At 38.5% G+C, this 23,949-nt stretch overlaps 1 protein-coding gene across 3 annotated transcripts in view; it reads right to left on the reverse strand.

Moving 5' to 3' along the window:
* The window catches only part of CACNA2D2 (calcium voltage-gated channel auxiliary subunit alpha2delta 2), a 417,883-nt gene that overhangs the window by 340,687 nt on the left and 53,247 nt on the right, over positions 1 to 23,949 (reverse strand). For all 3 annotated transcript variants that reach the window (XM_074198039.1, XM_074198038.1, XM_074198037.1), the window contains exon 2: positions 3,147 to 3,228. In XM_074198039.1, coding sequence (XP_074054140.1) covers positions 3,147 to 3,228 — 82 coding nt within the window. The remainder of the gene's footprint in view (positions 1 to 3,146; positions 3,229 to 23,949) is intronic.

Raw genomic sequence — 23,949 nt, forward strand, 5'->3', positions numbered from 1 at the left:
TCTGTATCTTGTGGTGGGCAGTGCCTTTGAAGAAACACACTGCTGGGATAGAGCACATCCAAAAGGGGGTGACCAGCATGGATAAGGACCAATTGTTGGAAATGACATGGTTGAAGTGGGGTTGAAGGGACTTTAAAGGATGTTTTGTCCAGCCCCTTTATATCATGAATAAAAAAATAAAAATTAAGTTATATCCTTAAGGTCACAAGTAAGTGGGACAGATGAGACTTAAACATGGATCTTCCCACTCCATATTTAGGCAGCTTTTTCCACTGACCCAGACTTCAGGTGTAGACTGTATACAGGATGACCAATGAGGTCCCTTCTGGGGAGAGATACTGTGCTTCCCACAGGAGGAAATTACTGTGATACATTCCCTATGGTGCATGGAGAAACAGAAAGGGAACAGCTACATTCAAGTTCAATCCCTTATGGAGCCTTTCTTGCCTTCAGGCATTCACCCGGCATGGCCCATATGCTTGGAATACACTTTCTGCCTCATTTCCACTTGTTAAAATCCTTGTTCCTCTTCATGGCTCAGCTTGGGTGCCACTTCCTTGGAGCCTTCTCTGATTCATCCTCAGAGCTGAAAAGAATCTCAGACTCCTTCAAATTTTTGAAAGCCCCATGTCTGAACTTTTCTTCATTCTTTCTGTACTTTCTCTGACCTTATTATCTCAATATAGGTCACACTTGAATACTTCAAGGATCTGTAATTTTGTCAGTGTGGGAAGTCCTTCCACTAATGCAGGTAACAGCCTCTCTAGAATTCCATTTCTGGTCTTTGATGTCATTGGGTGGAAAGTGTGCCAGTGAGTCTTTCTGAACTTAGCTTGACTTGTCCTTGAACATCAAGCATACACCCCATCACCAGAACCATCTTTGTACCCTTTCCAGCTTGGAGGAACCTCCCAGAATCTATGCTCCCCTGGTACAGACCTCAAAAGCCCAGGATCACCTCCATGCCATGATTAAGGATTGAAGCAGACTATTACATACTTCTCAATAGGTAAGAAAAGAAACTGTTTGAAGGGCAGGTCCTATGTTATAGCTGTCCATATATCTCCAGAGCCTTAGCACACACTGCCTTGGACATCACTAGCACAAAAGTAACATTTGATTCCTTGCTTAGAATGGAATTAAGTCAAACTGCAGGTGTTACAGTGAAAACTTAGAAGCCCTAGAGGACAATAACATACCTACAGGGGAACAGAAAATCGAACCTTGTCTAGAAATCACAAGGTCCCTGGCTCTGCTGTACTCTCTCTCCTGTTATTTCACCCTCACACCCATGCCAAAGTAACCAGGCACATCCTGGGAGAACCCTACCAGTCTATGGAGCATGTACATGTTCCCTAAGCTGTGGACACTTTGTCAACACTTGGATGCTAGAGTCAATGAGATGCATGAGATTAGAACCCCCTCCCCACCCCAGGTAGAAAATAACTTGTACTTAAAAGACAAACTTACAGGACAACTGCCTATCAGGAAGGGTAAAGAAGCATAAAACATTCTATAGTGATATGATATAAATAACTGGTTTGCTCTGGAGAAGTAGGAAAATAAAATAGTGGTGTCAAACTCAAATAGAAATGAATCCCTGCAGGCTCTGTAGTGACTGAGAAAATCACAAATTAGCATTATCTATGTTGTATTGCATTTTTTATTTATTTAAAAATATTTATCAATTATGTTTTAATTTGTTTCCAGTTACACTTGGGAGTGTTGGGAGTCATGAGTTTGAAACATCTAATGTGCACTATACCCATTATATGCACCTGTGTATGTGTATGTGTGTATTTTAAAGCATAAAAACAAAATCCAGAGAAAAAGGATAAGTAGAAAAGTCCACTCTCTCATACAATGGATATAGTCCTGGGCCTGGAGTCAGGAAAATCTGAGTTCAAATCCATCCTCAGACACTTTCTAGCTATATTATTACCCTTCAACTCTATTTGGATCAATTTTCTCAACTATAAAAATGGAAATGATAATAGCAACTACCTTTCAGGGTTATTGTTAGAATAACATGAGATAGTAATTGTAAAGCATTTTGCAAATCCTAAAACACTATGTAAATGAGTTATTATTATTATGCCTAGGATTAACCACATTTTAAGTCTTATTAAGATAGAATAATTGGTAAAAAAAAAAATGCACTACATCTCTATCCACTTCTCCTTTCCTATTTTTTCAGTATAACTTGATGTTCTTTGTCCACCCTGGACTGCTTCTCTAGACACAAGCTTTCCTCTTTTCCAGTGAAAAGGGCAGTGTTGTAAGAAGGGTAACTTCTAATAGGCATAGTCATTAGCCTCCCCCATGGAGTGAGCCCCAATGAGAGGGCCCATCCCTTCATGCCCCTAAACTACCACATTTCATTTAGGCAATGATTGGTTATCAGCAATTTAACACGACATTAAGACATGTTTCATAGTGTTCTAATGTGATGATTGATTATTCTTCTCATCACATCACTATCTCTAAACATTAACATAATCTTCCAAAGACTTAATACAGCATATCTTAGCTAATCAATCACCCTTTACTCCAGACTCTTAATTCTTCATTTTTGCTAAGCACACATTTCTGTACTCGCCTTCTAGTTCTATTCACAAGCTAGTTTTCCCTTCTATTTGGGTCAGCTTGCCCTGGACTTTTCTGAGAGAGGTCTCTATATACTGTCTAATATAATCCCATTTTCATGTTTGGCCTAATACCAAAAGGTCCTACTTAGCAGTATGATCACTTTGCTGAGTCCTCTTTTCACACAGACCCTTTTCTTAACCCACATTTAACTAAGTGCATCTGACTGGATCAGTCCTGTTTGTGCCCTGAAAGCAGATTTGCTGAGCCCAATTTCGCTATATGAAAAATTTGTTAAATTCAAATGTGCTTGTGGAAATGCAAATAATTTCCATGATAAAAAGCTATAATCACCACAAAAGCCAGAGTTTAGTCTACTAGCCTTGGGAAGAAATGACTAAACATATATAAGCATATATGTATATTTTGTTCATTTCTAATTGCAAAAAAGTAGAAAGAATAGAATTTTTCTCCCCATGATGTTCAGCATCTTGTTGAAACAGAAAGGGTTCTCCCCAAGTCATGAGAAAGGATTGGAAGAGAAGGGCAAAGCAGCTTACCTCTCTGAGCTGCTTGACCCCACCAAAGATCCTCATCACGCCATCAATTTCTTGTTCCAGCCTTCGAGACCAGTACTGCATCCTGTAAGAAAGGGAGAAGGAAAAAAACTCAGACAAAGCTAGAGGCAAAAGCCAACATTTGGATCTAAACACTACTGCCTGGTTTATTTCCATGTCACCAAGAATATGCCCCAAACCAAAGACCCACAAAAGCTTACAGCTGAGATAGATCACAAGCATCAGAATTCAATTTACACTTGGGGGAAAGCAAAGGGAGAAATAGAAAAAAAGGCACATTTTGCAATTATCCTTTCAATTGAAATAGAGGTAAAGGGGAAAAAATTTATGTAACAGGCCAGATACCCACTGAGTGGAGTTCATTAAGCAAAGAATCAGCATCTCCCCAAACCTACTCCCAATGATTTCTTTTGCAATATGAATTATAACTCTTTGATATATTTGATCTAAAAACATAGATGTTCATATATATATATATATATATATATATATATATATATATATATATTTCTCATATGAGGCACACCCATATGGTTAAACCTTAGGAAAGTTCATTGGATCAATGTATTTAGAGATAAAAGAATTTCAGAGAACTTCTACACAATAGTAATATCAAACTAAAATAGAAATGAGGACTACTAAGTCAAATAAAAAATCCTTGTGGCTTCACATTGCCTTAGAAAACCATATATTAATATTATTTATGTTTGAATTCTATTGGTATTTGGTTAAACATTTCTGAATTTTATATTTATAGCTACTCTTTTTTTGTGATGGCAAAAATTTGGAAATTGAGGGGGATACCCATCAATTGGGGAATGATTGACAAGTTGTAATACTGATGGTAATAAGAAATGATGAACAGAATTCTTCTTTCATAATATGGATAACATGGAAATATGTAAAACACAATTTTACATGTACAACTTTAACAGATTATTCACCACCGTGGGGAGTGGGGGAGGAAGGGAAGGAAGGGTGGTAGAAAAATTGTGGAACTCATTAACTTGCAAATGGATGAATGTTGTAAACTACTTCTGCATGTAATTGGAAAAATAAAATGAAATTCAAAATTCAAAAAAAATGATGAGCAAGCAGATTTCAGAAAAACCTGAGAAGACTTACATGAACTGATGCAAGGTGAAATGAGCAATACACTGTAACTGTATACAGTAATATTAATAGTGTGTGATGATCAACTATGAATGACTTCATTCTTCTCAGTAACACAATTGATTCAAGATAATTCCAAAGTACTCATGATGGAAAATGCTATCTACATCCTAAGAAAGAATTGATGAACTCTAAATGCAGATTAAGGCATATTATTTTTACTTTATTTTGTGTGTATTTGTGTGAACTTTTTTCCTTTTGGTCTGTTTCTTCTTTCACAACTATGGTTTGAAATATGGTTTACATGATTGCACATATATAACCTAAATCAAATTGCTTTCTATTTCAGGAAGAGAAAAGGTAGGGAGAAAATTTTGGAAATCAAAATTTTGTAAAAATGAATACTAATATTTGTCTTTATGTATAATTGGGAAAAATGAAATACTATTAAAATCATTTCCTATTTTTATTTGAATTTGGTTTGGCTATGTTCAGGAGTGGTATGGATCTCCTTTTTGATAGCTCTTATCTAGATCAACCCCCTCATTTTACAGATTGTACAGATGGGCAAACCGAAGTTGGGAAGTGACTTCAACTTCACAAATCCAGTGAGTGGCAGAGGCAAGACAAAGAGCTTGGGTTTTCCAGTTCCTTATCCAGGATTCTTCTGATCACACCAGACTACATGACTCTGACAGAATAAGTACATGCTTCCCTTCTGTATAGAGATTAAACTACTTCTGCCTATGTGATCAATCTCAAAGAATTCTTCCTCAGCTAATGTTATAGTTTTCTCTCTATATGGATGAGAAAGTATGGTGTAGTAGAAAGAACGGAAGACAGGGAGTGAGATAACTTATTTTTAATTTTACATCTGATCTGATGTGACCATGAGAAAGTCATTTCTCTTCTCTGACAGTTTTTTTAAATATGTAAAACATTAACAACAACAACAACAAGCTTTTATTACCTACTTCAAAAATCTATGAGAAAATTCCTTAAATGAAAATTATTATTATCAACCTGGCCTTTAATCAAGGAAAGAAAAATTTTATTACACAATTGTGTCTACATGATCTGTACTAATGGATAGGGGATCCATGATATGGATAATTGAGAACAGGAGATGATCCTCAAATTCTTTCTGTTTGTTTTTATATTTAAAGTTGTTGTTGGGGTTTGGGCTTTTTTCTAAAATAAATATTTTCAAAATTATGTGTTCCTTTAATAAGCAAATGGGTAAAGGAAGAGGACAGATTAGGAGAATTTTAATTCTTCTTCCCTCCCTCCTTCCCCTTAGAGCTCACAGACTACACTTAGCTTGATTTTGCAATAAAGTAGCCTGACATAAACCACAGGCTCACAAAGTAGACAGTGTAGCACTGGGACATGCTCTGTAGTGGCAGTAAGAAGAACCAGGGTTGATCACTGACTGACTGATTCTACTACCACTTATTAGGTGAGTGTTCTTAGGAATCCCTTCCTCTTTCTCAGTTTTCTCCTCTATAAAATAGGGATACATAATTAGCACACAGGCTCTCTTCCAGGTCTGTTCTGTGGAACAGATGAGATGATACATTTCTAAAGCATAGTATTAGGTTCAAAGTCAAGAGATAACTTAGTTGAAATCCCAAGTTTTATTACTTTTGACCCTTGTGACCCAAGTGACTCTTGACCCAGGGAATACTTCACTTATGCTGGATTCTAGTTTCTCTTGCTGAACAGTGAGGGGGATTGATTAAAATGGTCTCTTAAATCCTCTCCAGCTCTGACTTTCATGATCCAGCATAAAACAGCAAGGTCAGGTCTTAAGACCTGCAAGATTCTACCTCCAAGTGATATCACAGAATCTCCATTGCATTGTGAACCAGGACACCTGAATCTAGTCTTGGCTAGACTCCTCCAAACCTGAGTGCTTGACATTGCTCATGCCTTTCTCCCCTCTGAGCCTTATGGTTAAAATAAGGGTGTTGGACTAGTAGATCACTCCAAGGGCCCTTGCAGCTGTAATGTTCTATGATTGTAAGGAACCAATTCTCCATAAGAAAAATATTGCAGAGTCAAGCTGAGCTCTGAGGGGGGGGGGGGAGGGAAGGGGAAGAAAAATGCAGAGGTTGAAAATCTCCCCCACAGACTCAATCTTAGAAAGGCCCTTTTCTACAAACAACGTGAAAGAGAAATTGGTTCCAGTAACCACAAAGGTTCTAAATTGTGGCTCATCCTCCCTCCTCAGGAGCCCCTTAGTTACTTGCTTGTCTGCTGCCCCATCATTTTCATATTTTTCATACTCTTTATTGATATGACATTACTTATCTCTAAGTGCCTTTAAGTGCTAAATTAGCCAAGAGGAGGAGGTGTGAGCAGGAGGACACTGTCCAGTAGCAGAGAGCAAGCAAGCAATTGCTGGGGAAGCTAGTGTTCTTGGGAAAGCATCAGATTGGGGTAGGGAGTAGAGGAAGAGGGAAGCGGAGCCTTTGGAGTAAGTAGAATCTTTTTCTTTTTCCACTTAACAAGAAAAATAATTTTTCATCGGTATAATACCTGTTGATATACAGAACAGCATGGCATGATAGAACACTGTTTTCAGAATCCAAAGACTTCTGACCTGAACCCTCCCTAACCATGTGATTGTGAGCAAATCACTGCCAATCTCTGTAAAATTGCATTGATACTTGAATGACTTTGCCATTAATGACCCTTTAAGGAAAGAACTTTGTAAACACTATCTTACAGATCATGTATACACCATCCATGACCTAGATCATGCTATAGGAATCTGAGCTTACTGGCACTGAATGAGAGGAGTTTGATCTAGGCATCTTAGATTTTCAGAAGGTTACATTAAAGTAGCAATGATTAGAATTTAGATTAGAACCCAGATCCTCTTACTCTCTGTCCTAATCCAGTGCTCTTCACACCCTGAATTCTGCCTGTCATTCATTATGTGATTCAAATTTTTCAATTTTGTAAGTCGAATAGGGAGAGGTTATTTCTATTTTATATATAAGAAAATGCAGGTCCAGATTGGGGAAGGGAATTACCCAAAGTAATGCAGTGAATTAGGGCCAGTGTGGGTGAGAAGCTAGTTGGAGATTAATTCCCAGGTCAGGGGTGGCTAGGTGGCACAATGGATAAAGCACCAGCCCTGGAGTCAGGAGTACCTGGGTTCAAATCCGGTCTCAGACACTTAATAATGACCTAGCTGTGTGGCCTTGGGCAAGCCACTTAACCCCATTTGCCTTGCAAAAAAACCTAAAAACAAATTCCCAGGTCAGTGACCCTTTTGCCAGGCAGTGCTGATACTACAATCTTCAAGGGCTGTTCCAGCTTGGAACTTTGGGGCTGCATGTGTCTAGAGAAGGGATGAAGCCTGGAGGCCACCAGAGTGATAGAGTGGGCAAAGTATAAAAAAGCAGGGAGAGCAGGAAACACTTTCAGGAGCTAATAGAAGCAGTTTCAAATGACTTTGACAGGATTGGAATGGGACAGAGAAGTCAATGGTTAGTGAGCATAAAGATGGAAGGTTGCTGGTTAGACATCTTAGTGATCTCTCCTTTTCTCTCCAAGAGGTAGAATTTGCCAATCCTGCCCCCCCCCTCTAGTTAGGTCTTCCAAGACCTAGTCTAGTCTAACCCTAACCCTAACCCTAGCTTTCATTTACCTGTTAAAAAGAGATAATTCTTGAGTTATTTATCCAAAGTATTCTTGTGAAGAAAGCACCTTATACACTGTAAATCATACAAAAAAGAGGCACTACTGTTACTATTATATAACATCAGATTCAACAATAGTCTCTCCAACAGAAATTACAGATACTGTGTAATCAAGAGGCAAAATCTTGAGAGATTGTCAGTTTCACTGCCATTCTAACAAAATTGTTTTCCTGTCCTGGCCAAAGTGTGATGGAGTAAGAAAGACACATGTAAAAAAGACAACAAAGAGAACTTATTTCCTGAGAGAACCGTTTTAAGCTTTTATCTTTCGAAGGAACATTAAAAACAGAATTCTTGAACAACTTGGCTGCTATCCTGAGAAAGTTGAACAGGGGTACTATGTTTCCAAAATTGAGAAGCCAAGAGTGAGCATTAAGAGCAGTGAGTGAGCAATAAAGCAGTAGAGATGGCTCTGACTACAGTCATTCTTAAAGATGAAACGTTGTAAACAATTATACATACTTATTATACTATTATTCAATTCTCCATCATTGTCAATATTGTTGTTAACTGTGTCTAACCTGTATTTCCAGTCTGATTATATATTTTCACCTCAGTTACTTCTAGCCTGGCCAAAATGACTTACTTGCTATTTGCAGTATATCACATTTCATTGCTATATTTTTGCATAAGCTGTCCCCCATCAGTTCTGTACTGGATTCAGATCAAATGTCACCTTCTGAAGAGGCCTTTCTTCATTTCTACTCTTACTAGTATCCCAATCCAAGATTAAGTTGTAATTATTCTGTATATTTTTAATACTTATATTTGAATGTGTTGCAACTCCCCACATAAGCTCCTTAAGAAATAGGGACTCTCTTGCTTGTCTTTGCTCTTGCCTTTGTAGTCCCAGGATCCATCAGAATACCAAGCACACAGCTTAATAAATACTTGTCAAATCAAATTTAAACACAGAGTTAGAATGAGATAGGACCTGAGATGGGACTTTAGTTCCAAGTCTTGACTTTACAAAGGAAGAATTTGAGTCCCAGGGAGGGGAAAGGAAGCAGTTAAGTGATCGAACTAGAATTCCAACACAGGTCTTTGAATTCTCAGCCTGATGTCTCTGGTCCAAGCAAGGCAGAAGACCTAGAATAGTAGGTGGGTCAGGAAAAGATAAACCAAAGGAACAGCCGCTTAACAGATATCAAAAAAAGAACAATGTGTATACTAAATGCAGGCAAAAGGAATAGAGATGATACCTGGCTTTTAAAAAATTCATGAAAATCCATGCCTATAAGCCAACAAGTATTTAAGTATGACTGGACCAAGTGCCAGATTCATCTTCCTGAGTTCAAATCTGACATCAGATACTCACTAGCTGTATGTCCTTGGGCAAGTAACTTAACCCTATTTGCCTCAGTATCCTCATCTATACAAATGAGCTGGAGAAGAATGTCAAACTAGGACAGTATCTTTGTCAAGAAAACTCCAAATGGGGTCATGAAAAGTCAGACATGACTGGAAAATGACTGATTTATTAATTGTTCACTATATGTTAGGTACTATGCTATATATATATATATATATATATATATATATATATATATATATATATTTCCCTAGGGCAGGAATCATATCTTATATAGCTTTGCTTTCTACTTAGTACCACCTAAGCTCCCAGTGCCTGCCCCATGTACCTAACTTTGGTTTGGAGCAACTGGAAAAGGGTCTGAATAGCTATTGAATAAGAAGGAGAATGAGTTGCCCATGTCACCTTGAATTAGTTCTAATGCTGAAGCTGACTATGTGAGGCTAGTTATTTGCTTTCTTTCTCTGGCCTTTATTTTATGAAATGAGGAAATACAGATAGGTAGTCTTTAAGGTCAGTTATGATCATAGGAATTACACCAAGTAGGACCTTAGAGATCATCAAATCCTTTTCTCTTATTTTACAGGTGGGAAAACTGTGGTCTCTTTCAGCTCTAAACTCTACTTTATGGTGCCAGGAGATGATTGTTTGCATTAGGAAAAAAGATTGAGGTTCTTTTAAATAAGTTTCCTAAGTACTGCTTATATCTAGACAGAATGGTGTAGCAGATAGACAATTTTATTAGAACACAGAGAACTACATTCTAATCTCAATTTTACCCCTGACATTTCACTTTTTGAACCTCAGTTTTTCCATTTGTAGAATGAAGGTGTCAAACTTAGATAATTTCTGAGTTCTTGTCTAGCTCTACTAGTCTAGGATTCTGAAAAAATGTAAAGTTCAAACATTATCTACAGAGCAGTCAAGAATTAAGATAAAGCATTTTTGACATGATCTTGGAACTCAGTGGGAAAGCATAATCAACTTATAGAAAACCTTTAGTGAAAACAATGATCATTTAAAGTGAGGTATACTTAGAAGTGCAATCTAGAGGGTGGTGGTGTGTGATTTAAGAGGGAAGGTCTTAATTAGACAATATTCATATCTAGAGGGAAGTCACTTTAAGAGGAAAAGTCATAATTAGACAATATTCATAACTAGGGGCATGTCACTTAAAGATGAAACCAAGGAGAAAGAAATATCATGAGGTTGTTTAGAACCTTCCAAAGACAAGGATTGTGGTAGAAAGATCTCTTTCTTTTATCTGAGTAGCATTGTGACCCTTATGCTAAAAGATCACATTAATATATTGTTTAAAATGCTTTACATACACTTCTCTCATTTAATTATTTCTTTTATAACTATCATATGAGAATTCATATGCTGTGATTATCTCCTTTTCACAGACAAGGGAACTATGACTCAGGCTGTGATATATCCAGGGTCACACAACTAGTCACTCAGGTAGGATTTCAACTCAAGTATCTCTGACTTCATGTAAATTGCTCTATTCAGGCACTAATTGGAACCCCAAATCCCAGTTCCTACTTCAATGGAAAAATGCTAATAATCAATATTCCATCCTCTGTCAAAAATTTTTGCCTCTTGAATGAAGCCTATAGTTTCCAGACTCTATTTGCTAAGCCTACTTCCTTTGCCCGCTGGTCATCCTTTACCGAATCTCTTTTTCACCCTTTATATCTCAGCTCTATAATACTTCCCTTGTCTAAAATACTTTAAGGTACATTCCTCAGACCCTATGAAGTTGGTAGCTTAAGTTTGATTATCCCCATTTTATAGATGGGGAAAGAACTCCAAGAAAGGAATGAATCAGAGCAACCCTGTTTGACTTTCATTTCTACCATTTATCATTTGTGCAGCACTGAGAACTTACTTTATCTCTTGGGATATTAATTTTCTTACTTGTAAAATGAGGGAGTTGAACTAGAAACGCTCTCTAAGGTCTTTTCAAACTCCAAATTTATGGACCCTTTCTTATGATAAACCTGAGGTCACCAGCTAAATAAGGACCAGAATCTAAATTTCCCAAACTTATTCTCTTGCATGAACAATGTTTCAAAAAGAAGTAGACTACGATTCAAGTTTTTTTAAAAATGCAATCATCCCCAAAGATGATCAGATCCTTATCTTCTTCCATGATTGCTGGGGTAGACCTTGGCTGACAGATTTAGAGACCACCACTAGGCCTATACCCATAGTCTTTTCAATTTGATAAAACCTCCTCCTGGGTCTCATGCTTCTCTTTCATCACCTTCCAGGGTCCTGGGTAACCTCTATGTCAAGATAAATTATCTTCAGAAGGGTTCAAGGAGAACATACTTTAAATCTCAACTCAAATAATAAAAATTACTTGCTGTCTGACTACTTATTCTCAGTCTCCTTTGACAAATCTTCAACCATGCCCCAATCCTTGTGTGAAAAAATCCCAAGTCATTGTCCTGGGCTTTCTTCTTTTCTCCCTCTCATCAGCTTCCATAGATTCAACTATCATTTCCTTGTGGATAACTCCCATTTCTATAAAAATCAGTCCCAATCTTGCCCACAATCCAGTTTTGTATCATCATCTATCTTTGGGATATCTCCAAATGGATGTCTCATAGAGGTATCAAGACAAAATTTATTATACAACCCTCCTCCACCCCATGAACTTCACTGTTTCTATTGCGGGTACCATGATCCTTTTATCACTCAGGTTCCAACTTAGAATCATGCCATCTCTTTACTCTTCATTCCCTTGTTCTAATCATCAAGTCTATTTTCTTTTTTTTTTCCCACTAACACAACCATGCCCTCATCATCCATTGCTTTGTGAGATTATCCTAACTTGTCTCCTTGGCTTCAGTTTCTCCATCTCTCTAATCCATTCTTCATATATTTATATTCGTAAGTTAATTATTATTATTATTAGTTAACATTCCTAAGTAGAGGAAGGCATTAAGGAACTCAGAATAGAAATTCCTTCCCCTGATGCTGAATTGCAACTCACGTCTAATTTTAAGTCTTAAGAGAGTTGTCTAGACATTGAGAGGACAAGTGAGTTGGTTCTGGATATGCAACTTGTATGTGTCTACTGCTTTATTATGCCCATATTGCAGGTGAGGAAACTGAGGTTCAGATTAGTATATGACTTGCTCATTGTCACAAATTTAGTAAGTGATCTTCCTAACTTTAAGTTCAGCAGGTTAGGTACCTCTGTCATGCTAGGCAGTCTCTACAGCTTCTCTAACACAGATTTCCCTCTTCTCTTATAAGACCTCTCTATTTGGACCTCGATAGTATTTTTCTTTCTTTGATTTGTTTATAAAGTAATACTGGAAATTATACTTATGATTGTATTTTTTCACTCCCTCAATATTGAGAGCTACATGAGGGTAGGAGCCTAAGTCATCTAAATGCTGTATCTTCTCTGGTTCCAGAAACAAAGCTCTGGATACAAAATGTTTCAGCAAAGTTGGTTGAGTTATGAAAATGGAATTAGGCTACACTGCTTGATCTGAAACCTTAACTGTAAGAGAATTCCCTTCTCTAGTTACAACCCCCCACCCCAGTCCTGTTAGCTGAGACACCCCATTCAAAAGGTGCAATATGAGACAAGAGAGACCAGGAAAAAAATCAGGTATCATAGACGCATACAGCCCTTGCATAGATTAAGCTGTTGCCAGTTGTTAATTTTATACATGAAGTTGTTGATCAGAATGTGATTTAATTGTACAGTATAATCCAGGCTTTCAGAATAAATTATGCCAAAAACTCATCTATAATTAAACAAATCAAAAAAATCTAGAGACAGGTGACGAGGCAGGTTCACCCTAGAGAGGGCACGGGTGGATGAGAGGCCCAGGAGAAAGCAAAGAAGACCCAAAGCCCATCCAATGGGGGAGAAGGGAGGGAGGGATTTTATTCAGGAAGAGGGCAGAGCAGACACCCTGCAAATGACCTATGTGTGCACATGTGTGCGGGGGAGGACATGAAAATTGGCCTGATAGAGAAAGAGGGACAAAAGGGTTTGGGTTTTTGATACTATTGACAGAATCACTTCATTTATCTGGTCCTCTCTAAATCACTGGTTTATCAGGACCTTTTGATTGGGCTTAAGGCCAGCACTGGGCAGCAGTTTGACAGTTCCAGAAACTGTTTGTTTTTGGCAGAGCTCCCTCTCTCCCCACTTTTCTCTGCACACACACACACACACACACACACACACACACACACACACACACAAACACTCAAACACACAGAAACTTTTACAATTTTCTTACTACTTTTCTCAGTTCTAGGACCCTATCAACTCAATGAGAACTAATCTGAACATTCAGTTCACCCTAAGGATGACTAAACTACAATTCCAGAATGCCCTTTTCTTCGCCCATCTCCTTAGAAGTCCACTGTTCCTCCAGAATACAGCTTGGTAACCACCTCATTTCTAAGGGCTTTCCTGATCATGATTCCATCCCACCATGGGTTCATGTAATCTGTCTCTGGCAATTACTTTGCATTCCTTAATATATACTTTATGTTGATTCATTAGTTTATATGTGCATCCCTCACTGGGAGAGAAGTTCTTTGTGGGTTGGGGAATGTGTGTCTGTGTGTGTGTGTGTGTGTGTGTGTGTGTGTGTGTGTGTCCACTACTACCTTGCACAAATAAATAAATATTAATAAATTAAATTGAATTAGGTTCATTAACCCCTTCTCCCAATCTCTCCTTCAAGGAGGTTACAGTCTCTCTAAGGATCATAGATGAAATAAGGTTATAGGTTAAAAGGTCATCAGCCTTAGAACTAAAGGAAGATCTTTGAAATCATCATTAACTCCCTCATATTAAAGATGGGAAAAACGATGTCTCAAGGTCACCACCAATGAGGAAAAGAGTTGGGATTTGAACCCTGCTCCTCTATCTTAAAATCTAGTTTACACAAGATGAGATGAGCCACAACAGTCAAGGCAATAGCAGCAGCAAGAAACATTTAGAAGGAGATCCTTGTGGGTTGGCATGGTCATAAGAGTTGGACTTAAAGATGGAGGAGAGGAAAGATGGTTATTTGTCAGGGATGGTGAGGTAGATATAGTGATTAGAGGAACCCAACTGGGAATGATATATATGTATGTATATATTTATGTATATATTCATATATATATATAATATATATTATATATATATGTATATATGATGAGGAGAGGAAGTTAAGGTAGGAAATCAAGATTGGAAGCATCCCTAGTCTCTGCTAAGTTCCTCTCTGATCAACATGATGCAACAAATTCCTCAAACATCTAAATACCTGATATATGCAAAGCCTTGTGCTCAGCACTGGAGCTAAAAAGAAGAAAAATGATGTAGTCTCTTTCCTCATGGAACTGACCATCCACTAGGATTACAAGGACCATAGTAGTTAGCATATATCAGGCAAAGGAGAGCTCCAAATAAGCACTTTAGGAAAATTTGAAGAGGGAGAGATTTTCATTTGGGAGGAAGGAAAATGAAGGATGATTTAATGAAGCATGGGGTACCTGAGCTAGATTTGAAAGAAACAAAGGATTTCAACAAGCAGAGGAAACCTCCAAGAATGTACAATGATCTGTGGGATATAAATGCACAGAAAGAAAAATGAATAAAAAGAAATGATTTAGAGCTTACTACGTCTTAAACACTGTGCTAAGTCCTAGATAAACAAATACAAAAGGGAAGAAATTCCAGTAAGGTACTTACATTCTAAAGTGAAAAGTGGTGACCAAAGAAGGGGAAAGTTACAGGAATGGTAAGTGGGTCAAAGAGTCCCTGACTGATATGCCCTTTCCAGAAGTAATGGTACTATTGATTGAATTATGATTCCCAGAGGAGGGAGTGGAAAAAATAGGGAAAGGATAATGATGAGGGAGGAAGTTCTTAGCAAGATGGCAGATAGCTGGATAGGAAGCTCATGGAAATGTCTGTATCCAGTTAGACAAGTGTCCAATCACTTAGCAATTAGGATAAAACCCAGGGAGGGAGAGAGGAAGTTGAGAACAGAAAACAGTAAGTATTCCAGTTTGGCTGGAGCATAGTGATGAAAGGGGAGTAGAATAAAAAGATATCACAAAGAAAGGTTGGAACTGTTCTATGTAACTGTTCTTATATGCCAGAGTACGGAGTTAGCATTTCATTCTGTAGGCATCAGAAAGCTATTGAAAATTCATCTAGTCTAATCTGTTCTATAGATAAGAAAACTGAGGTCCAGAGTAGTTAAGTGATTTGTCTCAGGTCACACAGATAGTTTTAAGAGTAATACCAGCTAGCATTTATATAGCATTTTCAGCCTTGCAAAGCACTTTACAAATATTTTAATTGATCTTCACAACTCTGGGAAGTAGGTACTCGCATTGTTATCATCATCATCAACAGCATCATTTTACAGTTGAGGAAACTGAGGCTCAGATCAGTTAAGTGACTTGCCTGGGGTCACACAGCTATAATAAATATATGAGGAAGGATATGAATTCAGGTCTTCTTGATTCTAAGGCTATCCACTGTGTCACCTAGCTGCCATGAAAGACAATAAGTATCAGAGAGAGTGCCATGGTCAGAAATGTACAATGGGAGGATTATTTGGACAGGGGAGAGAATCTGGGGGATCAAACAAGAGCCTATTTTGATAGTCCAGAGAAAAGATTATGAATTGGAGGCAAGAATGAGGGTATGGCTGTATGAATGGAGAAGAAAGAGATTCAAGAATGACCATGTACACAAATTTTGAACATTATAGGACTTGCACTATGGCAGTTGACAACTTCACTTGAAGGTGGAAGTCTTAAGATATCCTCCTAGACACTAATACGTTGTTGGAGCTGTGAACTCATCCAACCTTTTGGAAGAGCAATTTGGAATTTTGTCCTTTGAGCAACAAAAAATGTGCATACTCTTTGATCCAGCAATACCACTATTGGGTCTATACCCTGAAGAGATGATGAAAAGGGTAAAAACATTGCTTGTACAAAAATATTCGTAGTAGCCATGTGTGTGGTGACAAAGAATTGGCAATTAAGTGAATGTCCTTCAGTTGGGGAATGGCTTAACAAAATGTGGTATATGTATGTCATGGAACATTATTATTCTTTTAGAAACCAGGAGGGATGGGAATTCAGGGAAACCTGGAAGGATTTGCATGAACTGATGCTGAGTGAGATGAGCAGAACAGAGAAACACTGTACACCCTAACAGCAACATGGAAGTGACGACCAACCTTGATGGACTTGCTCATTCCATCAGTGCAACAACGGGGGACAATTTTGGGCTATCTGCAATGGAGTATCTGTATCCAAAGAAAGAATTGAGAAGTTTGAACAAAGACTAAAGACTATTACCTTCAAATTAGAAAACAATCCCATCATCTTATTATGTAATTTTGCTATCTCATACTTTATTTTTCTTCCTTAAAGATATGATTTCTCTCTCACACATCATATTCAACTTACATCATTGTATACCCTGGAAACAATGTAAAGACTAACAGAATGCCTTCTGGTGGGGGTTGGGGGGAGGAAAGCAAGAATGGGAGAAAATTGTAAAACTCAAAATAGATAAAATCTTTCTTAAAAAAAATACATCTTCCTAGACTTCTGTATTTCCTGGCTAGGTTAAAAGAAATATTTTGACAGTATGTAAAACTTTCACAGGCCATTCTCTGCCCCACCCTATCCCCTACCCTTCTTGTTTCCTTCAATGCTTTCTAGCCAGAAAACGCTCTCCAATTAATCTCTCTCTTTTGGATTTACATGCCCCCCCTATTTCCTGTCATTCAGTATTTCACTGGGAAGAGGAGGCTGAGACTGAGCTTAAAAGCAGAATATGTGGGATAGAGTTTGAAAACAGGTGATATTCTGTCCCTCTTTAGCAAATGGGTTTTTTGAACTAAAATCTGGAGCCCCTAAATATTCATGGGTTTGAGGTACCTAAAAATCTGTGGGACTCTCTTTTGGACCACATGGCCTACATGCTGACTGATTACCTTGCTGGCCTCTGGGGAGACTGCCATTTTAGACAGAGTACCATTTAATTATCCTCATTCAATTTCATTCAAATTCCCCCACCCCCACTCCTCACTTTAGCTTCTCACCAGCTGCCAAAGGGGAAGGGGGGGATGGAGAAGAGACAGAGAAAGGTTGTAGCAGAGGCTATTGGGAGGATTAAAATAATAAACCACTGATCTGATGTGCCCAGAGCTTGCTGTAATGTCCACCACAGGTTGGAGACAGTGAGCAGTAAGCCATGGTAGTCCTTGGGCCATTTCTGCTCACCTCAGGTGGGACTAGAGGATACTAGGAGATGAGAGGCACAGGGTGTCCTGCTATTTTTTGTGAACTGAATTCACAAATAAACACATAAAACATAAATGGAGAACGACCTCAACATGACTGGCCTCTTGTTTCCTCTGGGTTGTCTATCAAGCTCCTTGCTCAGGATGTAAGGCAATAAGGCAGATGGCCTTACCAACTGTGTTGTTTATCTCTTCGTTTAGTTTCCATCTCCCTGGCTATAAAAGGAAGTAGGGAGATTAGATGATCTCTAAGACCTTTTCATCAGTTGCCAATAGAATATGGTTCAGTGGATGCTTCATTTGAAATTTGAATTTGAATCCTGTCTCAGACCTTCTACCTGTGTGGTCCTGGACAAGTTACCTAACTAACTCCCTCAGGCTCAGTTTCCTCACCTCTAAAATGATAAGATAAGCACACCTAATTTTCAGCACTGTTGTGAGCATCAAATGAGGTCGTAATGTAAGGTACATCACAAATCTTAAAACTATATAAATGCTATCCATAAAAATGATAATTGATATTATTTTCTTTAGGAGAATGTCCTCCCAAAAGAGACACTTCCTCCAATGTCAATATCCTCTTTTACTGAAATTGATTTCAAAACTTGGCTTAAAACTCATCACTTCCAGGAAGCCTTTTCCTGATGATGTCTGCTCAGCTCAGATTACTCATTAATCTATATATATCAAGAATTTATATGATATTCATTTACATCAATTTCTGTCAAATATACATATGAACTATATGCCTTTCTCCATTTCCATCTGAATTTCCCCCTCCATCACTTAGAATAGGGGAAAGAACATGACACCAGACTCATTGGCACACTGAATTGACAGGTGTTTATCAAACAGGGATATTTTCAGCAATAGAATGTTCCTCTAATTCCCAAATGACTTGGTTCATTGGAGGGACTTCCCATAGCTAAATCTTCAGAGCTGGGAATCAGTTGGACTAGGGTCATTGCCAACCTCTTAGAAGGTTTATTTTTATGCTAAAGGAAAAGTCTGGAAACTGGTATAATGTTACTGATGATTGTATATGGGAATTCTGAAAAAGATATGAAGAAAAGTGGAATCACAACTTTTGCCCTTGAGAGGGACTCCACTCTGAGAAGAAAGATATGACTCCTTTCCCTCAGGGAACTCCTAATCTGCTGGGGAGGGAATCCCTCAAAACCCTTTTATGATTTGAGAACTCTAGGTTCTGAGGAAGAAACACAAATCTAGCTATCTAACCAAGGACATTTTTTAATGAAGACTCTTCCTGCAAATTGGGCCCTTTCTACCTGTTTCTTCAGATTCTTTGAACTACCAACTGAGTGGATGTTCTTGAATGATTGAAAGAACTTCCTAACACCCTCTGTCCTTGGAAAGCGAGGAAGTCAAGGCACAGAAAAATAGCAGTTGGTTGTAATGGGGAGAGTATTGAACCAGGAGATAAATGATAAGCTGGGTATGAACTTTTACCTTTGTCAAACACTAGCTAAGTCATTTTACCCCCTCTTTTATCTTCCTTTCCCCTGAATATATAATGAAACAATGAGATTAGATGGTCTTGAAGGTCTGTTCCCATTCAATCAGTCCCCAGGTCTTGTTGATTTCACCTTCACAATATCTTTCATTAATCCCCTTTTTTATATTTACACAGATACCACCCTAAGTCAGGCCCTCAACTTCTAGTTTCTTAATTGTTCTCCCTGACACCAGTAACTACCCTGTTCAATCTAGCCTCCACACAATGAACAAATTGATATTGCTAAAATACAGACCTGACATGTCACTCAATCATCTTCAATAGCTCCCTATTGATTCTAAAGAAAATAGAAAATCCCCAGCTTTTAAAAGGCCCTCTGCAACCAATCACTTGCATTTCCAGACTCATTTCATATTACTCCCCTTCACATCCTCTCCATTTCAGTCAAGCTAGACTTGCTGTTCCCAATCCAGAATGTGCCACATCCTTACTATCTCACTATCTCACATCTTCTATGCACTGGGTCCTCTTCTTTTCCACTTCTCATTATCACTAATTTCCTTCAAAATTCAGGTTCCTGATCTCTCCAAGTTGTTCACACTCTTTTCCTGAAATTACTTTGAAATACACACACACACACACACACACACACACACACACACACACACACACATATATAGTGCTTTCCTTTCTGTCCACCTGTTGTTCCCCCCTCCCCCCAACCCTCTTGGGCTCCCTGAGGGCAAGAACTGTTCTTTTTATTGAAAAATAAAAAAAAATCCCTTGTTATCTTTTTTTTTTTTAGGTTTTTGCAAGGCAAATGGGGTTAAGTGGCTTGCCCAAGGCCACACAGCTAGGTAATTATTAAGTGTCTGAGACCGGATTTGAACCCAGGTACTCCTGACTCCAAGGCTGGTGCTTTATCCACTATGCCACCTAGCCGCCCCCCTTGTTATCTTTTTATTTATAACATTGCTACTATTTAGAAAAATCCCTGAGCTTAATCAATATTTGTTACAGAGAATTTCTGGTTTCTATAATTTTGTGAGTATGATAATTTGAACAAAGGCAGAAGTGTCATTCAACTATCATCTAAGACTAGGAGGGAATCCATGGCACAAAAGCACAGAAAAAGAAAGGGATCTGTCCATCACACACACACACACACACACACACACACACACACACACTCTCTCTCTCTCTCTCTCTCTCTCTCTCTCTCTCTCTCTCTCTCTCTCTCTCATTCACACACCCACACCCCTCCCACACATATACTTACCCTATTCTCTTTCTTACCAGGAAGCCATGTTCCTTGTCCCTACCCTTCAAGAGTAGAGGACTTGAATAATATTGAGGTCTATTTCTGGTAGTGATTTTATTAGGGCAAGACCAAGAGCTGAAAGATCACTCAGAGACCATCTAATCCAGTTAATTCATTTTACAGGGGAAGAAACTGAGGTTCACAGAGTTTAAATTATCTTCTCAAGGTCATACAGGTAGTAGTAAGGATCAGAGGCAGACTTGAAGCCAGGTCCTTTCCCTCTAGAACTGCCATTCTTTCCATTGTGCCATGCCACCCTCCCTGAGACCCAGTCTACCCATCCTCCAAGCACACTTCTGAACACATGTGCATGAGGGCAACCCATTTATTAAAGGAAATCCACCCTAGCAACCTGGATTGTGAAGAAAAGAATCTCTACTTATGAGTTTATTTGTCCAATAACCTCTTCCTCTAATTCATGAATGTCAGGATGCAGCCCAAAGAACACTCTTTAATGAGGTTATTAATTATTATGTTGTCCCTCCTTTTTCTTCCCCTTTGCTGGTAGTGGAACTTTTCCTCCTAATTGGCTCATGAGGTAGAGCTGCTCTAGTGGTCTGACTCCAGTCACATACGGCCTGTGCACAGTCATCTCGCCTTAATTAGGTCTCCAGGTTTCAGCCTAATATTTACTCACAAAAGGCTGACAGTGGGAAAGGAAGGGAGAAGCCAAAAAGGAAAAGAAAAAAGATCAGAAACTATAAGATGCTCAGGGCTAGAATTTTTCATTTTATCAATTCCACAAACAATAGATACCTACTATGTGTGGACCCACTATGCTCCTGTCCCCACTGCTGAGTATTGAAATGATAGATGAAAAAACACCTGCCCTCAAGGAACTTAATGATTTTCAGAGTCAGAGGAAGAAACAGGACATGAAGATAAAGAAATATGCTACAAAGTAAAATGGGAAGTAGCAAAGGAGGTCTGGTGACAGTGATCTGAGAATATTTGAGAATGAAGAGGAACTTTTTCAGCTGAGACGAGGAGTCTAGGAAAGTTTCATGGTGGAGGTGGCATCTGAGCCATGCCTTGAAGAAAGAAAAGGTTTTTCACTGGTAAAGATGAGGAGAAAGGATATTCCTGCCATAAGGAAGATTCTACTTAGAGCAGAAGAAGGAAAAACCAAATTGGGGAATGAATTGTTCAGTTTGGTTAGAATGTACGTTATTCATTTTATTGCATTGTTAAAGAAGCTGTGTATTGACATGACCAATTAGAAATTTGGAATAATACTAGCCAAGTCTTTGCTCCAATAAAATCACTATCAGAAATAGCCCTCAAGATTATTCAAGGCAGAGAACAAAGAAATTCTTAAAGATATCAATATGATTATTGCAATGCTTTGTGGGCAAGCATGTTGTGTATGTGAATATGATTGTGTTATCTGTGCACATATGTGTGTATGTTAGCCATGGCCCAGAAGCTGGTATTCATCAATTGGGAAGTGTCTGAATAAACTATTGTATATGAATCTAACCAAAAATTATTTTCCTATAAGAAATATTAGAGAAGCTCTGGAAGACATTTATGAACTGATACAAAGTTAAGTAAATAGAACAGTATTCTTTTTACAAGGATCATATTAATATAAAGGGGGGAAGTAGCAGAAATTACAACACAAATATAGGTAGTAATCTTGCATCATGATTTTGGAGGACTGACAATGGAATACGGCTCACAGCCTCAGAACCTCGTCAGGCAATACAATGTTTATCTGTTTTGCTTAACTGTACTCTGTTCTAATGGCAAGTTTTATATGAGCAAAAATGGGGAGTAATTGAGACTTCTTTTTTAGGTGTCAATAAAAAACAAATAAATGTGTAAAGATCAAGAAGGTCACCTTTGATGCTGTCTAGTTCAACCTCTCTTTTTACAGATGAGGAAAATAAGACCCAGAAAAGAGACTATTTGACATAGGATAAGGTACAAATAGAAAAGAACCTCAGCAACACACTTGAAAGGAGAGATGAGTGTGGGCTAGGAGAGTCATGGAAAGCTTTGTGGAAGAGCAGCTGGACTTGAGCTTTGAAAGATGAAGAGGAGTTGGATAAATGAAGAAGAATGGAAAAATATTTCTAATACCTGGAGTTGATGTGGGTCTGAGAGGAGAGTGAAAACCCATGAAGACTAAGCATGGCCCATGGGGAGGAGTCCTGAACCTAGGGGCAGTAGACTATCTCTGTCACTATCTACTATCTGACCTTGAATACAACAAGCCCTCTTTTGGGGGGCTCACTTTTTGCTCTGTAAAATGAAGAGATTGAACTCAACACTCTCCAAGTGCCCTTCTAGTTCTGACATCATTCTAAGGTTTCTTCTTCTGACTCTAATAGAGGAAGAGTTAACACAGGTAAATAGTATAAAGATTAGAATATGGTCAGTACCTAAAAGGTCAATAAACAAATAAACAAGCAAAAGGACAATAAAGAAACAAATTTTTTTCCTAAAAGGAGAAATAATCTCCAGCTGTATAGGAACAGGAACAGGGTTTTAGGAAGAAGTGGCATTTGATCTTGGCCTTGAAGGATGGATGGGAAAATCAACAGTGGAGGTGGTACAGAAGACATCCTATGTAGAGGGAATAACATGATTGAAAGTAGGATATGGGATATTTTCACAGAAACAGCAAAGGTTTAGTTGTCTAGTTTGACTAGAGCACAGAATTCATGAGGACAAGTAATATAGGGGAGTTAGGAGGCATAATGGATAAAGTACCAGCCCTGGAGTCAAGAGGATCTAAGTTCAAATTCACTCTCAGCCACCCTAGGCAAGTCACTTAACCCTATTTGTCTCAGTTTCCTTATCTGTAAAATGAACTGGAAAAGGAATGGTGAACTACTCTAGTATCTTTGCCAAGAAAACCACAAATGGAGTCAGATATAAGTGAAATGACTGAACAAAAAAAAAGTATAACAGATGGAAGAGATGAGTTTAAGAACTATTGCCACTTACTTGAGACTTGTTAGGTGAGTCCCTTTCCCTTTCTGGACTTTACTTTCCCTGCCTATAAATGAAGAGGTTGGACCTCTAAGGTACCTTCTAGCTCTGAAATTCTAGACATGTCAAATAAGTCTGAAAAGATATGTTGTGGTCAAATTGTGGAGAGCCTCAGATACCAGGCAAAGCATTCATGTTTTATCTTACAGGCAATGGGAAGCCACTGAATATTTTCAAGCAGGGGAGTGACACCATCATAATGGTCTCTTTAGGATGATTAATCTGTGAACTCTCACAGAATGGTTTAGAGGAGGAGAAAAACATGGAGATAGTTCAGGAAGCTATTACTACAAGAGCCTAAGGAAGAAATAATAAGGGCCTAAATTCAGGCAGAAGTAGAGGGCAGGAAGGCTTGCCCTTACTTCTGTTGCCTGAGTTCCTTATCCCTGTACCACGGGGCACTCTTGGGGAGCCTGGACTGGTGTGAGATGGAAAGTGCCAAAGGGCGACTGCTCACTTCACAGCTCCACACCATACTAAGAGAGTCCTCAGGAAGCCCCCTCCTGCTGCCAACCCCCAGCCCTACTTCACAGACAC

Source organism: Macrotis lagotis, chromosome 8 (genome assembly GCF_037893015.1).
Source record: "Macrotis lagotis isolate mMagLag1 chromosome 8, bilby.v1.9.chrom.fasta, whole genome shotgun sequence".
NCBI classification, from domain to species: Eukaryota; Metazoa; Chordata; class Mammalia; order Peramelemorphia; family Peramelidae; genus Macrotis; species Macrotis lagotis.